An 18,861-nucleotide genomic window follows, 5' to 3' on the forward strand; every position below is an offset into this window, starting at 1 on the left:
ATCTTCAGTTACTTTTGAGCAGGATTCTATTTTTCTCCATGGTGCCCTACATCAGTGAACAGTAATGCTAGTTGCTCCTTGCCTACCGGAAGAGCAGGGGGAGACACCGGCCCGCTGTTTAAGCAGTGATGATCATGTGGAGTGGGCCAGTGACTTAAGGCTAAGCTTTTTTAAAGTCGTTTGAGGAGGCTTTTGCTGAAAAAGAACAAGGACATGTAATGCAGCCTGATGCGTAAGTGCTGCTTTTCATGCGATTTGTAACTGGTGCTAGCTGAAAAGCATCAACTAGGAAGGATTTGGAATGGAAGTAGTATTCCCCCTCTGTAGCCTACTTGTTCAGTTTTGTCCTTGCCTCATACCACAGTGAATCTATTAAGAGAATATAGGATAGCTGGACAATGCCTTCTCTTTGGTATCTCTTGGAGCTCTGACTGGAAGCACCCTGTGTAACTACTGCTCTGAGATCCATGGAGAAGGGTCGAATGGATTTCAGATTAAAATAAATATGAAGCTACATTGTGCAGTCAGACCATTGACCTATTTTCTCACTCAAAAAGTGGCAGTGGCTTGCCAGGATTTCTGGCAGAGAGGTCTTGTAAAACATTATCCAAGAGAGAATATTACCACTGAAATTAATACTTCTTCATGGTCTCTGTGCATCACACATGTGGACTCTGCGCCTGCGCAGAGCTCATTTCAGTAACTTCTATAGCTGAGGCAAATGTTTTTGGCGGGAAACTCCCTCACTATCCGCTGTCCCTGGGTTCCCACCCGTCTCCTCAGTTCCTTGAGACTGAATTGCTGGCCTCTTAACCAGGAGAGAAGCCACTTGGTATCGACGGCACATTGATATTGACGCCAAAGTGGGCACGGTGGGTGGGTTGTGTGAATGCACAGGTGACCACTCGAAGAACTACGGTTACAGGTAAGCAACCTGCATTTCTTCTTCCTGGTCTCTGTGCATATGGATTTGGAATGGAAGTTATGGGCGATTAACAAGCTCACTCGCTGGTGGAGGGTAGGTGCAGATCAATGTGCCGTCTCAAGATGGATGACAGAACTGCTTGCCCGAAATTGCAGTTTGTTCTGGTACAAACATCCAGGCAGTAGTGTGTAATGAAGGTAGAGGGCTTATACCAAGTAGCCGCTCTGCGTAAGTCCAGGATCAACAGTCACCTGCCTCAGGCTGTCGACGTTGTGAGGCAGTGCGTGCCAAATGAGGTGTTACAGGACGATAAAGAGTTGTAAGCCCTCCAACTCGTAGGGCAGTTTAATAGCATTCACAATCTGCACTGCGAATGTTTGTGACAATAGTGATTGCCCTCATTTAAGGACAACGTAATGGGCAAATGATATTTGGTCTTACAAAATGAGTGCAATGCAGCCTTGCAAAAAACAAGAGCTTGCCTTACATCAGGTGTTATTACACACCAATGCTCAAATATAGCATCCCAACATTGCACTGTAGGTGACTGACTGCCAGAAGAGAACAGGAGTCTTCTGCCTCCAATAACTGTTTTTAAAAAAATCAGGCAAAACTCCTGTCACATCTACTTCATCGAATCATAGAATATCAGAGTTGGAAGGGGCCTACAAGGCCATCGAGTCCAACCCCCTGCTCAATGCAGGAATCCACCCTAAAGCATCCCTGACAGATGGTTGTCCAGCTGCCTCTTGAAGGCCTCTAGTGTGGGAGAGGCCACAACCTCACCAGGCAACTGATTCCATTGTACTGCTTTAACAGTCAGGCCCACTTCCTGCAAGTACATGCAGCAGTAGCACAGCTCTTTCCAGCTGGGTCATGCCACTTGCATCAGAGATTGCAAACGGTTATCATCACAAGACCAGAGCATGCCTCTGCAAAAGTATGCTACTGCTATGTTAACATGCTCGGTGTGCAAGAGCAGACTGTGTTATAGATAGGATTCACTTTACTAGCTTAGACAAGTCAACAATGGATTTTAATGTAGTCTATTACTAGGTTCTTGCACAGCGTTTTGATACACTTTGTTAAGAGCACGAATGAAGTTGTGCCTGCTAATATAATACCCATAAAATCACAGCTCCGCTCCATTTCTAGCAGTGGCCTTGTTTCTAATGCACAATTCATGGGTAGGAAACTCAGAGCAAGGGTTGGATCCAAATTTGGTACCGCTTATTCTATTGAAATCAATAGAATTTCAGTTATCCATGTCCCATTGATTTCAATAGGCCTACTCTTAAGCATGACAAAATCTGGATCCAACCCAATGGGATACACTGCAGCCATAGAATTTGAGAATATCAAGATTCAATTAAAAAAAGAGTAGATTTCTAGACTTCATGGACGCAAGGGAGACATTTAAAAAGAAGGGGGCTCCCATCACCTCAGTAGCCTATTTTTCATTCCCTGCTTTGCAACTTGAATCTAACCTACGGCAAGTGGCAGAATTGCAAACCATCTCTTACTGCTTCTGGTACTGAATGGGATTTGTAGCGAGAGAGAGAAAACGTGGTTAGCTCAAATCAAATTCAGAATATGGCCCACTGCATCTTCCCGTCCACTTATCTTAGTGTGTTTAGAAGAACACTAGGCAGCAAATAGCACTGGTTGTTCTCCGTTGTCTCTGTGCATTGCACATATGGGGTTCTGTGCCTGTGTGAAGCTCACTTCAGGAAACTTCTATAGCTGAAGGAAATGGTTGTGTGGGACTTTGGTGTACTGCCCAGCTGAGTCCTCCAGCTCAAAAACGTACCCCCGATCGCCTGCACCCTTTTCCCCCTTGCTCAACCAGCTTGGTTCTATCCTCCTGTCTGGTCCCTGGCACCTGTTCTTCAAAAATAAGAAACCAAAGACAACCCATCCACAAAAGTGTCCTTCACATTTTAATTTAATAAGTTTACATGAGACTGTTCCAACTATTCCCTGAAGGGGAAAGCGGCAGGGAAAGAAGGGGGGCAGATCTGTAAAACGAGAGAGGCGCTCCAAAATTGTTGGCCTTGGGGAAAAGAAGCCATTCTGAGGCACACCTGACTTCACCAATCCCCCCCTCAACATTTTTTATTTCCTGCTTGGTGGGGAGAGGAGAAGACAATCAAGCACGCGCTCAATGACCCCCACCCCTCGCTGTCAGATGAGTCGAGTCCCGTTTCGCGAGGAGGGGGCAGAGCTCCCACTAGGAAAATGGAGGGAGGCCGAGCATCTTCGACAGAGGTGCCGCTTCTTCCAGTCTCACTCCCGGGGTCGATTGACAAGAACTTCGCCCAAGGCCTCCAGCACTTCGCGCTTGTAGTCTTCAAAGTCGCCGTCTATCTGGTTGACTGTCCGGTCCTCCACCACCCACAGGTGGCAGTTGGTCTCCGTGATAAGCCGGGCGTCATGGCTGACCACGATCACAGCTGCAGGAGCAAAGCGGCAGAGCTGTTAGAATGCCCCCCATCAAATCAGCTCTTCCCCACCACCCGCAGACCTATTCTGTTTCCAAGACCTGGAATACTGGTGTGGTCGAGAGCACGAGCAGGCAGTAGTGCCATATTCAATTTCGACACTCATGTGCAGCTCTAACTGAGAAGCAGTGTGGTGTAATGGTTACAGTGTAGATCTAGGATTGGGAAGATCAGGATTCGAATTCTCACACAGCAAAAAAAACCACTGAATGACACCGAGCCTCTCAGTCTAACCCAGCCATCCCCAACCTGGTGTCCTTAAGATGCACTGGACTACAACTCCTGCCATGTCGGCTGGGGATTATGGGAGTTGTAGTCCGACACATCTGGAAGGCACCAGGTTGGGGACAGCTGGCCTGACCTACCTACAAGGTTTTTGTGAAGACTAAAAGAGGTGGGGGGTGGGAAGCCACGTACAGCATCCTACTACGTTCCTAGGAGAAATACCAGTTGCTGGAAACGTGAGTGGGAGGGTGCTACTGTACTCGCGTCCTGCTTGTGAGTTTCCCACTGAGTTGGCCTATCAGAATGCTAGATAGGCTTTTGGTCTGACTCAGCATGACTTTGCTTCTCTTCTTGTGAAGGGTAGGATAAAAAATGTCCATCTTATTCAGCCACTCAGTGGATTACCTAAACGTATCCATTATCTCTCCAATTAACTCCTGCTCCCCAATTTGTGATCTTAACACAGGGCTACTTTGCAAGGTTACTGTAAGAATTACAGAATTAAAGGCCCGGGTTCACACAATCATTTTGACCTACAGTGGCTTAAATAAGCTATTGTGGTTTGCGGCACATGCCGGGAGCCTGTGGGCCCATTCCATAACCCAGCGCCCACTCGTAGGTTGCCATGTTGTCTGAACCCAGCGAGAGTGGCTTGTTGGTGTGGTTAACCAACCACCCAGAATTCATGGGCTGTTTTAGGGTTGTGAGTGCTTTGTTAACTTCGTCAACAACCCACCCTTGTAAAGTTCGGACAATGCGACAACCTGTAACTGGGGGTTGGATTAGGGAACGGGTGCCCATGGATCTCTGGCATGTACCGGAAACCACGGTGGCTTATACGGGAAACCGCGCTGGTCAAAATAATTCGCGCGAACCAGGGCAATGCATCTGAAACACTTGGAACACTCTGAAAAGCACAATATAAATACTTAACAACAACTGTCCTTCCTCTTGGTCAAGGAGTGCCAAAGCTTGCTTATTTAAGCAATGAGGGATCCCAGGAGTTTGTTTTTCAGAGGTTTACAACTCAGGGCTGTTATCTGGAATTTGCACTCCTCACGTATGGGGAAAATTATTCCAAGTTGTTACCGCCACACCCAGTTGCTCATGATCCTGCGCCATTGACAGGCCTCAATCGAGCGAGGCAGGGTGGGGCGTGCTTCACTCCAAACATCTCTAGTCACCAGAGATAAGAAACCCGGAGTTGTTTTTCAGGGACAGACAACACAATGGCTGCAAGCCAGGAAGCGGCAAGCAGATGTGGACGAGGTCTCGACTGTACAGGGGTGTCTTTCTCTATTGGTTTTCCCTAGTGGCGCCAGCAGTTTTGAAGGCTCCTGTTGAAGTTCTCCAGAACCTCGGGGCCGAGGTGTTGTATTGCTCAGTGTGACAGAGCATCTGCTTTGCATGCAGAAGGGCCCCCAGTTCAAAGGATCAGGGGGCAGGAGCTGGGGAGGACCTTTCTCTGCCTGAGATTCTGAAGAGACCCTGCTAGCCAGAGAGGCAACACTGGGCAGAGATGGGCAAATAGCCTGACCTGATGGAAGGCAGATTCCCTCATGTGCCTATGAATTCTGGAGGCAGCTTTTTAGGGGAAGGCTCTGAGAAGGGAAGGCCTCAAAAATCCCTACCGCACAGCCTTCCCCCAACCTGGTGCCCTCCAGGTGCGCCAATGGTCAGGACTGCTGGGAATTGTAGTCCCAAACATCTGAAAGATACCAGCCTGGAGAAGGCTCCCCTACACCATGGGCAAAACTGGCTGTGTGCTGCCATCTGGAATGAGGTCTTCATCACCCAAGTAAGCGTTTCCCCTTAGAACATGTCCTACCGGATGGAACCTAAAAGTCCACCTAGTTCAGCGATCCTCATCCTGAGGCAACTAGGAAATCTACAGAGAGGGCGCGAAGGGATTCAGCCCTCCCTGCTGGGCTCGTGCATTTGACTTCTCACCACCTTCCAAAACAGCTCAGAGCAAGGGGCTTTCACTCACCCCCTTTATACTCGTTGACGGCATCTCCCAAGGCATCAATAGACTCAATGTCCAGGTTATTCGTAGGTTCGTCCTGTGGGGATGGGAATGGGGAGGAAGTGTCACAAAGAGGATCACATTCATTTAAGGGGAAAAGGGCACTTAGCTTTTCCCTGCCTGGCGCTTCTAAATCGAGACGGGAAGGTTTCCCAGCACATGGATTCCGCAGCAGCCAAAAAGCCTTGCAGCATTTGCCGATTGCCATGTATTCAAGCGCTACGATCCACAAGCCAACGGGGACTTCAGCCAGAACCTACAAGTCTGGCATTGGTTGACTCAGTGGGTAGCTAAACAAGAACATAAGGCAGCAGGCAGCGAATGAGAGGAAGCTGCCCTAGAAAGAGAGAGAGAGGAGAGAAAAGCCCTTTCCGGGGCCTCTCTGCTTAACAGATGCAGATCTGGGGTTGGATCCAGGATCTGTCTTCCATGAGGGGAAGGAACCATCTGCGAAAGGACGTTCCCTCTGCCACATTTCAGGGGGTCTCCCCTCCACCCCCATCCCCAAGCACAGCTCACCCCAATCAGCAGGGCCTCCTCCTTACTCCCTGTGCAGCCTTTTCAGGGGACTGGAAGGGCTGCTGTGGGAAGGAGGGGGGCAGGAACGCCCACTTCCACCAGGGCAGCTGATCCAGCTTAAATCTGGATCCAGCTCCGTTACTGGAGGAGCCTCAACGCTCTGCTAGAAAAGGGGGCAAGAAGCCCTTGTCCTCCTGCCCCAGAGGATCATCTGGCAGGGAGAGGGGACAGAAGGGAAGTAGCTGTAGGACTCCAGGCAGGCCCCGCCATGCCCTGTTTGCAGGGCTCAAGGCTGTGCTGTGGCTCTTCAGGGGGAGGGGAATGGTGTGTGATCTGATTTAGCATGAATGGATATTGGGACTTACCAAAATGAGGACATCCGGTTCTCTGCAAGCCAATTCAGCAAATACCACGCGGGCTTTCTGTCCCCCTGGAGGAGGAGACACAGAAAAAAAGCGTCAACTGAAGAATTAGGAGACTTGGTCACTTTCCCCAACGGTGTTGCAAATAGGATCTTGCCTGCCCAACACCGGGCAGCATTGAGATAGAGAAGGATCGGAGGTGGGTCAGAGCTTCTAAACCAGGAACTCAGCAACTGTAGGCCTTTTGGTGCCTGACTCTCATAATTCTTCAACCACTGGCTATGTTAGCTAGAGGTGATGGGAGTTGTAAGCCCCAGGCCCTGCTGACAGCTGTCATGTTTGTCAGCCCCTCCAAGCCCTCCACCCACCTCCCCAGCCTGCTTTTCGAGGCTGAGATGGAACAGCACCATGGACTACCTAGCTCAGCCTTCCTCAACCTGGTGCCTTCCAGATGTGTTGGACCACAACTCCCACCATTCCCAGCCAGCATGACCTTTGCAGGACGAGTCTTAAGAACAACAAAAGAGCCCTGCTGGATCAGGCCAAGGGTCCATCCAGTCCAGCACTCTGTTCACATAGCGGACAACCAGCTGTCGACCAGGGACCAACAAAGCAGGACCTGGTGCAACAGCACCTTCCCACCCATGTTCCCCAGCAACTGGTGCACACAGGCTTACTGCCTCGGATACTGGAGGTAGCACTCAGCCATCAGGCCCAGTAGCCATTGATAGCCTTCTCCTCCTCCAGGAATTTATCCAACCCCCTTTTAAAGCCATCCAAATTGGTGGCCATCACCACATCTTGAGGTAGTGAATTCTACAGTTTAACCATGTGCTGTGTGAAGAAGTCCTTCCGTTTATCTGTCCTGAATCCCCTACCAGTTTCATGGCATGACCCTGTGGGTTCTAGTATTAGGCGACAGGGAAAGAGAGGGGGAAAGCGTTCTTTGTGAACACTTAAGCGCAACCTCCCCCCGTAGGCTTCCTGCCGCCCCTCGTCTCCTGAGACCATCCCTGCCCCTGCTCCCACCGCACTCCGCGTACCAGACAGCTTGCAGATCTGGATGGTGTGGGCATGGCTCTCCAGGCCAAAGCGCCCCAGGCATTTGCGCGCATCCTGGTAGGGCAGATTGAAGTTGCGCTGCAGGTACTCCGTCGCCGTCTCCTGCATGTTCAGCTGGTCAGCATACTGCTGGTTGAAGAAGCCGATTTTCTACCAGGAGGAGGGGAGCAGGGAGGAGGAGATTTCAACCACTTCAAACCTCTACGTCAAATTAGCTTGCCTAAACTCTAGGCAGGCAGGTGGTCCCTTAAACATGCGTCAGCCAATGTGGGTCATGTTCATAGCCTGGACATCAACCATCGCCCATTCTGACTCACCACCCTACATTCCCAATTTCTTCCAAAGACACCCCTCCCTTAGAACGCCACCAATACTTACTAGCCTGTGGTTTTTCCTCATTTCCCCTCTTGTCTGGAAAGATGAAAAGGGGAGGGGGAGACACAAAAAGGAAGTTAGGGTGGATCATTTCCCCTGAGATTAAAGCCAAAGATTGGGTTCAGCTGCTTAGAGAGTTGAGGGACAAAATGGAGCAGCTTAGGGGAGAAGCACAGTTGGCAAGAAGGGCAGAAAGGAAAGGGAGAAGTCAGGGCAAAGACCTCTTTATTTTCCCAGTATTTAAACATTTTACCATTTTAGTCTTTTAACTTTGCTGTTTTAAATCTGTATTTTAAATCTTGGCATTGCTGCTCGGTTTTATTCTGGTTGTACTTGTATACTGTGTTTTTATATTGCAGTTTAAGTTTTATACTTTAAATTGTACTTATGTGGTTGTAATTTTTTGTGAACCGCCCAGTATAACTTTGGTTATTGGGTGGTATAGAAATGCAATAAAAAAAATAAACATTTAGGAGAAATGTCTCTGCCGACTTTAAGTCTGCTCTAAAAAACTTTTCAACTGAAAAATGCTTAAAACAAAACAAATTAAATGCTTTTATTTATTTTTTAAAAATGTATTTACAACATTTATATCCTGCTCCTCATCTACACAGATTCTGGAATGGTAAACAATCAAAGATAAAAGAATAAAACACCGTATTAAAAATTTGGTATCTTTAAAAAGACAGAATGCCAGGAAAAACTGAGGCTGGTCAGCCAAGGAAGGCTTCCTGAAATGCAGATGTTCCAGGAGGGGCTGAAAACAACACAAAGTTGGTGCCTGCCTGACCACCAGAGGCAAGGAGTTCCACAGAAAGGGAGCCACCACAGAGAAGGCTCTTCTCCGAGTGGACTCCAATCGGGCCATAGGTCCACGTGGAACCACCTGGGACCATGCCCTCCGATGACCTCAGTGACTGGGCAAATGGATAAAGGAGAAGGTATGCTAGTGTCAAGTTGCTTAGGGCTTTATATGCTAGTATCAAACGTTAAACCTGGCCCAGTAGTGAAGAGGCAGCCAGTGCAGTCCCCTCAGCAAAGGAGTTGCTCAAATCCTTCTGGGAGGGTTTAAGAAGTTCTTCATTAGGAAGACACTGGATTGACATTATTATTTTTCACTAAAGTCCCCTTCATACATGAATAATGTGAAGGGGGCTTACTTTGGGGACACAACTAGAGAAGCCCTTACAGTGGAAATGAAACACTTGTTCCGGACTGTGTCAGTAGAGGCACAAAAAAGAGAAGTAATTGAGGGTATCTCAGGGTCAGAATGGCATAATAAATAAACAAATAAACAAACAAATGAGGAGATCCAAAATGTGAGAAATTGGACAGTGCTCACTTACCGGCGTAAGCTTCCCCGTTAACAACAGCAGCAGCGTACTTTTCCCCACGCCGTTGGGGCCCACGATACAGACTGAGGGAGAGAGAAAGGGAGATGAGCGTCATCCGCACTGTGCCTCCTGAAGATCCCCCGTCCCCTCATCCTCCCACCAACCTTCGACTTGGTGGGCTGGAAAAACAGAGACAGAGAAGTGAACTTTCAAGCTGGAGCGTGTTCAGGGGAGAGCAACGAGGATGATCAGGGGTCTGGAAAGAAAGCCCTATGGAGAGAGACTGAAAGAACTGGGCTTGTTTAGCCTGGAGAAGAGAAGATTGAGGGGAGACATGATAGCACTCTTCAAATCCTTAAAAGGTTGTCACACAGAGGAGGGCCAGGATCTCTTCTCAATCCTCCCAGAGTGCAGGACACGGAATAACGCGCTCAAGTTAAAGGAAGCCAGATTCCGGCTGGACATCAGGAAAAATGTCCTGACTGTTAAGAGAGGTACGACAATGGAACCAGTTACCTAGGGAGGCTGTGGGCTCTCCCACACTAGAGGCCTACAAGAGGCAGCTGGGCAACCATCTGTCAGGTAGGCTTTAAGGTGGATTCCTGCATTGAGCAGGGGGTTGGACTCAATGGCCTTATAGACCCCTTCCAACTCTATGATTCTAAGTAAAATCCTGTTAAGTTGTTAAAAGAGAGTGATGGTCAGTGTCCTAGTGAGGATCCCCCCTCCCCTTGCAGCAAGCAAGAGATGAAACCTGCATGTGCACAGAGAAATGACTTACTTCGAGACTCCATGTCAATCCCAAAGTCCACATTCTTGAAAAGAGGCTTCTGCCCCACATAAGTGAAGTCCACACCTATAGGGAAGAACAAGAGAAAGGCAGTGGCCAACGGGAAGAGCTCTGATCAAGAACCACGGAGGCAGCATTTCTTCCCACAACTACAGCACACGCTCCTCATCGTAGGGGAAGAGAAATCCTGCTTCTTTCAGGAACCTTCAGAGATAGAGGACGTACCTTGAACAAGTGTGAGCGAGCGAGTGAGTGAGTGAGAGAAAGGCTGCATCTCACTCTGGCTTGGAGCTGTTTGCAAACAATCTCCCAAATACAGCAAGACAAGAGGAATACCTAGTAATCCTATAAACCCAGGGGCGAGCAGAGTGCAGAGGCCGCAAACTGGCTGTGCCACGGCTGCTTGTTCGCCCCCCCACCTGGCAAAGATGGCAATGATACATATGCACACATCGAGTCCAATTCAAAGTGCTGTTTTTGACTTTTGACGCTCTAAATCAGCCTTCCTCAACCTGGGGCGCTCCAGATGTGTTGGACTACAACTCCCAGAATGCCCCAGCCAGCTGGCTGGGGCATTCTGGGAGATGCAGTCCAACACATCTGGAGCGCCCCAGGTTGAGGAAGGCTGCTCTAAATGATTCGGGACCAGGTTACCTTCACTTATATCAGCCCACCTGCACTTTAAGATCAGCAAGAGAGGCCCTCCTTATTTGCCCACCTGTGAGAGCAGTCAGGTAGGTGAGCACCCGGGAGAGGACCCTCTCTGCAGTGGCCCCACACCTTCGGAACAAACTCCCATCGGAGGTCCGCTATGCACCACCCTTGCAGGCTTTTAAGAAGGCCTTGAAAACACCTGATTTTACCAAGGCCTTCTTGTGAGACGAGTACTGTTGCTGCTGCTGCGATTGCTACTGTTGTTCTTGCTGATTTTATGCTAGGCCTTTACTGTTATTAATTGCTATTTTATCATGTTAATGTTTTTATTGCTCTGAATATTTTAACTGGTTTCATGTATTTGTTGTTGTAAGCCGCCTTGTGAGGGCTTCTGCCCTGGAAAGGCAGCTAAGAAATATTTTAAATAAATAAAAAAGCTTTGTGCAAGCATATCATATGCGCATAGGACGCCAACATTTTTATTGTGGGATTTTCTAGCAGAGGTGTGTGTGTGTGTGTGTGGCAGAAAGAAACATAAATCCCCACCCCTCCCACAATCGGTCAGCATTCACTAGCAGACCATGAACCATCCTGCCTGCCTATGTAATAACCAACGGGGACCTCACAATTTGGGGTTGGATTAAACTAGTGGTTCCCAAGGTGGGCGGTACTGCCCCCTTGGGGGCAGTGGGAACGCACAGGGGGGTGCTAAGAGGCAAATAGACAGCAGGGGGGCGCTTGAGGTGGTCTCCTCTGAGAAGCGCCTCTCCAGAAGGTCTGAAAGCCCAGGGACATTTTTATGGGAGAAGGTAGTTTGGTCCCAAGCCATATAGGGAAGAATCCACACATGTATTAATACCATTTAAGAAGAGTCCTTTTAACGGTGAATTGAAATGTTTCAAAAGTACCAAAATGCTAATGAAGAGACATACCCTGCTTGGTGTGCCCCGCCATGCCGGCTGCAAAACAGAGGTGTTTGCTCTCTTTCCCCTCCCTCCCTCCGCAAGCCTGCGGCAGGTGCTTCGGATTTTGAATCAATATTCAATGAATTGTTACTGTTTTGAATTTTATTGTTATTATCTTCCTTAGTGAATCGTTGAAAACCGCTATTCTGAATAATGATTTTTATAGTGTACGGTAGGGGGCACTGGGCATGAGTTTGTGGAACCAAGGGGGCGGTGACCTGAAAAAGTTTGGGAACCACTGGGTTAAACAAAACAGAGGCAGGAATGGAACCAGGCTCACAAGACCCTGGGGCACGAGAACGTAAAAACAACAACGACAACAGCAGGACATACGATAGTACAAGTCAAAGCGAATCAGCAATTTTCAAGACAAAAATGGCCTGTTGGAAAGGTCACTCCATGCCATTGCATTCCCCATTTCCCTCCACCAATAAACCTCCCTGCTTTTGCACTCTCCCTGCAAAGAGAGGCCCGTACCGTGCAGGCCCAGGATAGGTGGGCTCAGAGGTGGCGGGTTCGGAAAGGTGAATTTCACGGTGTACTCCTTGGGCCGCTTCAGCAGCTCGGGGGCCTCGCTGGCCTCTTCGTCCGGGTTCTTCTTGCGGCACTTCTGCTGCTTGCGGGTCAGGGCCTCCTTGGTCTGCTTTTCCTGGAGAAGATGAAAAAAAGAGAGCATCCAGGTCAGGACAGAAAAAAGGGGAGAAACAAGTTCTCAGGATGCTTAAAATACTTTATTTCAAAGCCCGACGCGTTTCGGACAAAGCAAAGCGATCATCTCCTTTGATAATCGATGGTGCCATTGATTATCAGTCACCTTACTAGGAGTATGTCTGCAGACATCTCTTACCAACCCCCTGAGGAAGGCCTTTGAAAGAAGCACAGAGTTAAATTATGGAACTCACTATCACAAGATGTAGTGATGGCCACCCATCTGGATGGCTTTAAAAGCGGGTTGGATAAATTCCTGGAGGCAAAGGCTATCAATGGCTACTAGCCCTGATCATCGAATCATAGAATAGCAGAGTTGGAAGGGGCCTACAAGGCCATTGAGTCCAACCCCCTGCTCAATGCAGGAATCCATCCTAAAGCATCCCTGACAGATGGTTGTCCAGCTGCCTCTTGGTTGTGAGCGATCTCCAGTATTCGAGGCAGTAAGCCTGTGTGCACCAGTTGCTGGGGAACATGGGCGGGAAGGTGCTGTTGCAGCATGTCATTATTATTTATTTATTTATTTATTTATTTATTTATATAGCACCATCAATGTACATGGTGCTGTACAGAGTAAAACAGTAAATAGCAAGGCCCTGCCGCATAGGCTTACAATCTAATAAAATCATAGTAAAACAATAAGGAGGGGAAGAGAATGCAAACAGGCACAGGGTAGGGTAAGCAGGCACAGGTTAGGGTAACCGATGGCTGGTTGGCCACTGCGTGAACAGAGTGCTGGACTAGATGGACCCTTGGTCTGATCCAGCAGGGCTCTTCTTATGTTCTGCAGACATCTCTTATCAACCCCCTGAGGAAGGCCTTTGAAAGAACACAGGCCAAAACGCATCGGGCTGTGAAATAAAGTATTTTAAGCATCCTGAGAATCTGTTTCTCCCCTTTTTTCTGTCCTTTTCCTGTAGGCGGCCAGAAGGAGACAGGTTGGCTCTGTGCGATAAAAACCTCTCTGAACAGGTCCAATCTAGGCCGGCCAGGGCTTTCAAACTGAATGAGCAGAAACACTCAAAAGTGCAATCCTGAGTATGTTTACTCAGAAAAAAGTGCCACTGCGTTCAAAGGTGCTTGCTCCCGAGTAAGGAGCGCAGCCTTCAAGCACCCGTCAAGAGCCAGTCCCATCAACTTCCCCCACTGGAATAAAAGCCTCCCCCCTAACCTCTGAGGCCAGGCAGGAGGCCAAGAGTCAGGAGCACCAGGTGATTTTATCCCCATCGTTACAGTTATTCATTTCCTGGGAAAGGGAGCAAGAAGAATCATCGCAGCACGTAGCTCCGTAGGTGAACCCAACGTGAAAGTTCTGCCTCCTTGGCCTGCTCTGCTGCCCACAGAGGAGGATCTAACCAGGCAACTTTCCCCCCTCCAAGGCTGTGTATCCCGGGACGCCACGCAACCCAAAGACGTACCGCCTGCTTCGTGGACTTCCCTCCAGCCTTGAGGTCTTTCAGCTTCTTCTCTTGCTTCTCGTACTGTTTCTGCAGCTCTTTCTGTTTCTGCTGATACATCTTCTTGAAAGTCACTGAAAAGAGAGTTGCGGGGAGGGTCTGGGCGTGAGGGGGAAGGAACATGCCTTCAGGCCCTAGGGTCACTTTGACGGCAGAGCCGGCCTATCGTGGGTTGCGGCCATCGGGTACAGCAGTCGCCCCGCAAGGGAGGCAACAAACCCTGCCGCCCATCCCAATCGCATCTGCCCAAGCTGCCTCAAGCAATCGATCAAACTGTATTTGCACCAAGCCATTGGCCATTGCAATTTAGAACAATTAACTGAACATAAGGCATAAAACAGACAATAAATGTCCAGAGTTCACGAAAAAACAAAGCCCTCAACATAGAACATTATACTGTTTTATACTGTTGTTTTTATATATTTTTGATGGTTTTCAATTCTGTATACTTTTTTTTAATGTCCACTGTTTTTAATTTTTGTAAACCGCCCAGACAGCTTTGGCTATGGGGCGGTATATAAATTTAATAAATAAATAAATAAAACTCAGTGTCTCCAAGCAAATAAAACATTAAATACAGTTAAGGCTAAAATTATATAATTTTAAAACTCAGGGTGCGACGGCAACCTTCATTTTAATAGCAATTGCTAAAAAATTTCGCAGTTGCAATCCTCAAGAAGGAAGTTCACATAAAAATCAGGATAAGGCAATAATAAGGGGGTTATGAACTCTTCACGAGTATTTCTGTACAAAGAGCAAAATAGCAGCACGTGGGCAATGGTTTCGATGTTAGGTACCTCAAGCCTCCCTCACCAGTGACACCCCCTACAGCAGCCTTCCTCAACCTGGGGCGCTCCGGATGTGTTGGACTGCATCTCCCAGAATGCCCCAGCCAGCTGGGGCATTCTGGGAGATGCAGTCCAACACATCCGGAGCGCCCCAGGTTGAGGAAGGCTGCCCTACAGCAATGCCGAAAGGGCACTTCGGAGGGGCTGTTGCACATTCACCAACCCTCTTCGTTATTTTCCAGTCCCCAGCATTGATGCAAATGGGGCCGTAATATATTTTAAAAAATATTTTTTCAGCCCCAGGAATGCGCGCAATTGCATTCATAGTTACTGAGCACCCTGGCTACTGCATTTTTAAAAGAACATAAGAAGAGCTCTGCTGGGTCAGACCGAGGGTCCATCTAGTCCAGCACTCTGTTCGCACAGGGGCCAACCAGCTGTTGTCCAGGGACCCAGAAGGACGCAGTGCAACAAGCACCCTCCCCAACCCCCATGTTCCCCAGCAACTGGTGTACCTAGCCTTACTCCGTAACCAATGCCACACCCCACAAGAAAACCAAGTAACAGCGCTGCCCTTGAAAACTGACGCGGACCCCTCCCGCCAGATGTAGGGGATTGAAAAAAGCCCTCACTGTAGTTTCCTCGGTAGTAGAAGAGCTTCTGCATATCCAGGTGAATGATGTCTGTGCACACATCGTCCAAGAAACCCTGGTCATGGGATACAATGAGGAGTGTTTTCTTCCATGTCTGGAGGTAGCTGAAAGAAGGAGAGGAGCAGAAGTGGAAGAAACAAAGGGTTAGGACTGGTCTCCTGAACCTCCGCCAATTTGTATTAAGCAAGGAAAGAGGGTAGGGCCAGGGGAACGGGCGTGTGGTCTTCTGGGGATGCCAGGAGGGCCAAATGTGGCCCACGGGCCGGAGGTTCTGCACCCCTGCCGTAAGCCTTGGCTTACGGAGCCCCACAGCCAAACCGTATTCTCCCATATGAGCCTGCCTGTGCTCTGAGATCTTCTGGGGAGGCCTTTCTCTCAGTCCCACCAACATCCCAGGCACGCCTGATGGGTACGCGGGAGAGGGCCTTCTCGGTGGCTGCTCCAAGGCTCTGGAGCTCCCTTCCCAGAGAGGCTAGGCTGGCTCCCTCTGTGCTATAGTTTTGGAGGCAGGCAAAAACTTTATTGTTTCAGCAGGCTTTTGGAACTATACCGGACCTGTGTTAATGTAATTAACCTGTTACAGTTTTTAATTTTTTTTTAACGTGTCTTTAATTTCACTGTAGGTTTAATCCTATTTTAACTTTTGTAATTGATATTTATATGTTTTAATTGCACATGTAAACCGCCTTGAGTCCCAGTACTGGGGAAAAGGTGGGATATAAATATAATAACAACAACAACAACTTACTTGTTAAGCCAGATGACAGCATTGAGATCCAAGTGGTTGGTGGGCTCATCAAGCATCAGCAACGTGGGCTCCATGAACAGCGCTCTGAAAGGGGCGGGGGGAAATGGTCAGCAGCATCCGCCCTACGGGGTACCTCCGAAAAACCACAAGCTTTCTGCCAGTTAGGGTCCACGGGAAGGGAAGCAAGTTCACTGGGGCTGGATTTCTGGATATTTGGGGTCTCCTCCAACTGGGTTCCCCAACCTGGTGCCTTCCAGGTGTGCTGGATCACAACTCCCAACATCCCCACCCAGCAGGGGAAATTATCAGGAATGTGGGGATCTGTAGTCTGCAAAACATCTGGAGGGCTCCAGGCTGGACTCTCGATGATTAGCCGACCCAAGCTCTTACATACTGAGAGGAACAGGGTGGATCTTGGAGGCGTTGAAAAAGATGGATATATGGTATTTATGCAAGACACCCTGAGAGCAATTTGTTACTGGGCAACAAATAGACTGAAGAAATATATGAATGAAGAAATAAATACAATGCTTTATTTTTCCGCCCTTTGCTCAGGGCAGTACATGGCTCCCACCCCTCCCAAATAGCAACCCTGTGAGGTAGGCTCAAGTGGTGATGAGTATATGGTGATCTTGGTGGCCAAGTGGGGATTTGAACCCAGGTCTTGTGCATGCAAAGCAAGTCCTTTCCCACCGAGCTATGATCCTCACCCCCAAATACCTAGCTATGGAAGAAAGAAAAAGAAAAATCAAGAAAGCTTCCAAGCTATTAATGCATCTGGCATACAGCTGGCTCTAGAAAGTACGGAGAGGTAAAATGTGCTTGAACAATAAAAACTGCTTTCCATCTGGATCAACCTTCAAAACCATGTTTGCATCTAAGGTGTGTGGTGAGCCAGGAGAGACAGGTTTGCCGAGTGGCCTCTCTACCCTGAAGCCACGTGTGGCAGGAAACCACGTTTGCTAAGCAGCGTCTAGGGCTTCCCAGCACTCCAGAGGACACTCCATTCAAGCACTCTATTTCTCCATTCTGTATCAGCCTGCCTTTACACAAATCAATAACTAAGCTGCATTCAGCAAATTGTTGGAGAGGATGTAAAGAAAAAGGAACGTATTTACATATGTGGTGGGAATGTGTATTTGTTCAAAAAATGTGGAAAATGGTGTTTAAAGAGATAAATGATATAGCGGGAATGGAGATTGAAGAGACACCTACAGTGGCATTGCTATCATTATATGGAGATTTAAAATGTAATAAAGAAACAAAAGAACTGATAACGAATTTGCTGACAGCAGCAAGGTTGATCCTATCTAGGAACTGGAAGGTGCAAGGAGATTATCATGTTGAGGACTGGCATGAAGAGATTTGGGATATTGCTATAAATGATAAATTGACATGTAATATAAAAGTAAGAAGAGGGATAACAAAAACAAATGATTTTGAGGGAATTTGGAATCAGTTCCTAGAATATGTATTATCTAGGGGGAGTGGAAGACCACCTCCAGAAGAATCAATGAGATTTTGGAAACAGGAATAGATCCCGGGGTGGGGGTGGGCACTTTATGTTATGTAATGATGTAAAAATATCAAATTAGAAATGTTAATCAAGTTATGTATTATGGGGTTTTTTTTGTCTTGTGTTGTTGTGATTACTGTAGTATTGTATTAGTGCATTGTCAAATAATAATAATAATAATAATAATAATAATAATAATAATAAGAAGAAGAAGAAGAAGAAGAAGAAGAAGAAGAAGAAGAAGAAGAAGAAGAAGAGTAGTAGTTCTGGTCACCACACCTAAAAAAAAGATATGATAGAGCTGGGAAAAGTGCAGAAAAGGGCAACTAACATGATTAAAGGGCTGGAGCATCTCCCCTATGAGGGAAGGTTACAACAGCTGGGATTGTTTAGCTTGGAAAAAAGGAGGGCAACGGGAGACATGACAGAGATACAAAATTATGCATGGTGCGGAGAATGTGGATAGAGACATTTTCACCCTCTCCCATAATACTAGAACCCAGTGGGGTCATCCCATGAAGCGGATTGGTGGGAGGTTCAGAACAGATAAAAGGAAATACTTCTTCACACAGCACATAGTTAAATTATGGAATTCACCACCACAAGATATTGTGATGGCCACCAATTTGGATGGCTTTAAAGGGGGTTGGATAAATTCTTGAATGAAAAGGCTATCAGTGGCTGCTAGCCCTGATGGCTGTGTGCTACCTCCAGTGTTTGGGGCAGTAAGTCTCTGTGCACCAGTTGCTGGGGAACATGGGTGAGAGGGTGCTGTTGCACCATGTCCTGCTTTGTGGGTCCCTGGCTGATAGCTGGTTGGCCACTGTATGAACAGAGTGCTGAACTAGGTGGACCCTTGATCTGATCCTGCAGGGCTCTTCTGATGTTCTATGTCCATCTCTCGTCTTGTGATTACCTGGCCAGGGACACCCTCATGCGCCAGCCTCCAGAGAACTTCTTGGTTTGCCGATTCTGCATCTCAGGGTTGAACCCCAAACCAGCCAGGATTCTCCGAGCTTTGGCCTCGGCCGCTGCTGCTCCCATGGCCCGCAGCTCCTCATAGACCTGGTAATAGAATCATAGAATCATAGAATTATAGAACAGCAGAGCTGGAAGGGGCCTACAAGGCCATCGAGTCCAACCCCCTGCTCAATGCAGGAGAAAACGTATCATGTGATAGGAGATCAATGGGAAGGAAGACATTGCCCATTTCAGATGCTGCCCCTTGGAGGACGGACGTTATGGGAAGAGAT

General features: G+C 48.0%; 1 protein-coding gene across 1 annotated transcript in view; it reads right to left on the bottom strand.

Annotated features, from left to right (window-relative positions):
* Nucleotides 1-2,847: 2,847 nt before the first annotated feature.
* The window catches only part of ABCF1 (ATP binding cassette subfamily F member 1), a 40,983-nt gene continuing 24,969 nt past the window's right edge, over nucleotides 2,848-18,861 (bottom strand). Inside the window, exons 16-27 of the mRNA XM_063122262.1 lie at nucleotides 18,525-18,673; nucleotides 16,093-16,176; nucleotides 15,324-15,448; nucleotides 13,865-13,977; nucleotides 12,216-12,387; nucleotides 10,111-10,185; nucleotides 9,342-9,412; nucleotides 7,999-8,031; nucleotides 7,602-7,770; nucleotides 6,562-6,626; nucleotides 5,642-5,714; nucleotides 2,848-3,378 (exon numbers count right to left, since the gene is read on the bottom strand). Of these exons, the coding sequence (XP_062978332.1) occupies nucleotides 3,212-3,378; nucleotides 5,642-5,714; nucleotides 6,562-6,626; nucleotides 7,602-7,770; nucleotides 7,999-8,031; nucleotides 9,342-9,412; nucleotides 10,111-10,185; nucleotides 12,216-12,387; nucleotides 13,865-13,977; nucleotides 15,324-15,448; nucleotides 16,093-16,176; nucleotides 18,525-18,673 (1,296 nt within the window). The 3' untranslated portion in view covers nucleotides 2,848-3,211. The remainder of the gene's footprint in view (nucleotides 3,379-5,641; nucleotides 5,715-6,561; nucleotides 6,627-7,601; nucleotides 7,771-7,998; nucleotides 8,032-9,341; nucleotides 9,413-10,110; nucleotides 10,186-12,215; nucleotides 12,388-13,864; nucleotides 13,978-15,323; nucleotides 15,449-16,092; nucleotides 16,177-18,524; nucleotides 18,674-18,861) is intronic.

The sequence above is a fragment of the Elgaria multicarinata genome, chromosome 3 (assembly GCF_023053635.1).
Source record: "Elgaria multicarinata webbii isolate HBS135686 ecotype San Diego chromosome 3, rElgMul1.1.pri, whole genome shotgun sequence".
Lineage (NCBI taxonomy): Eukaryota > Metazoa > Chordata > Lepidosauria > Squamata > Anguidae > Elgaria > Elgaria multicarinata.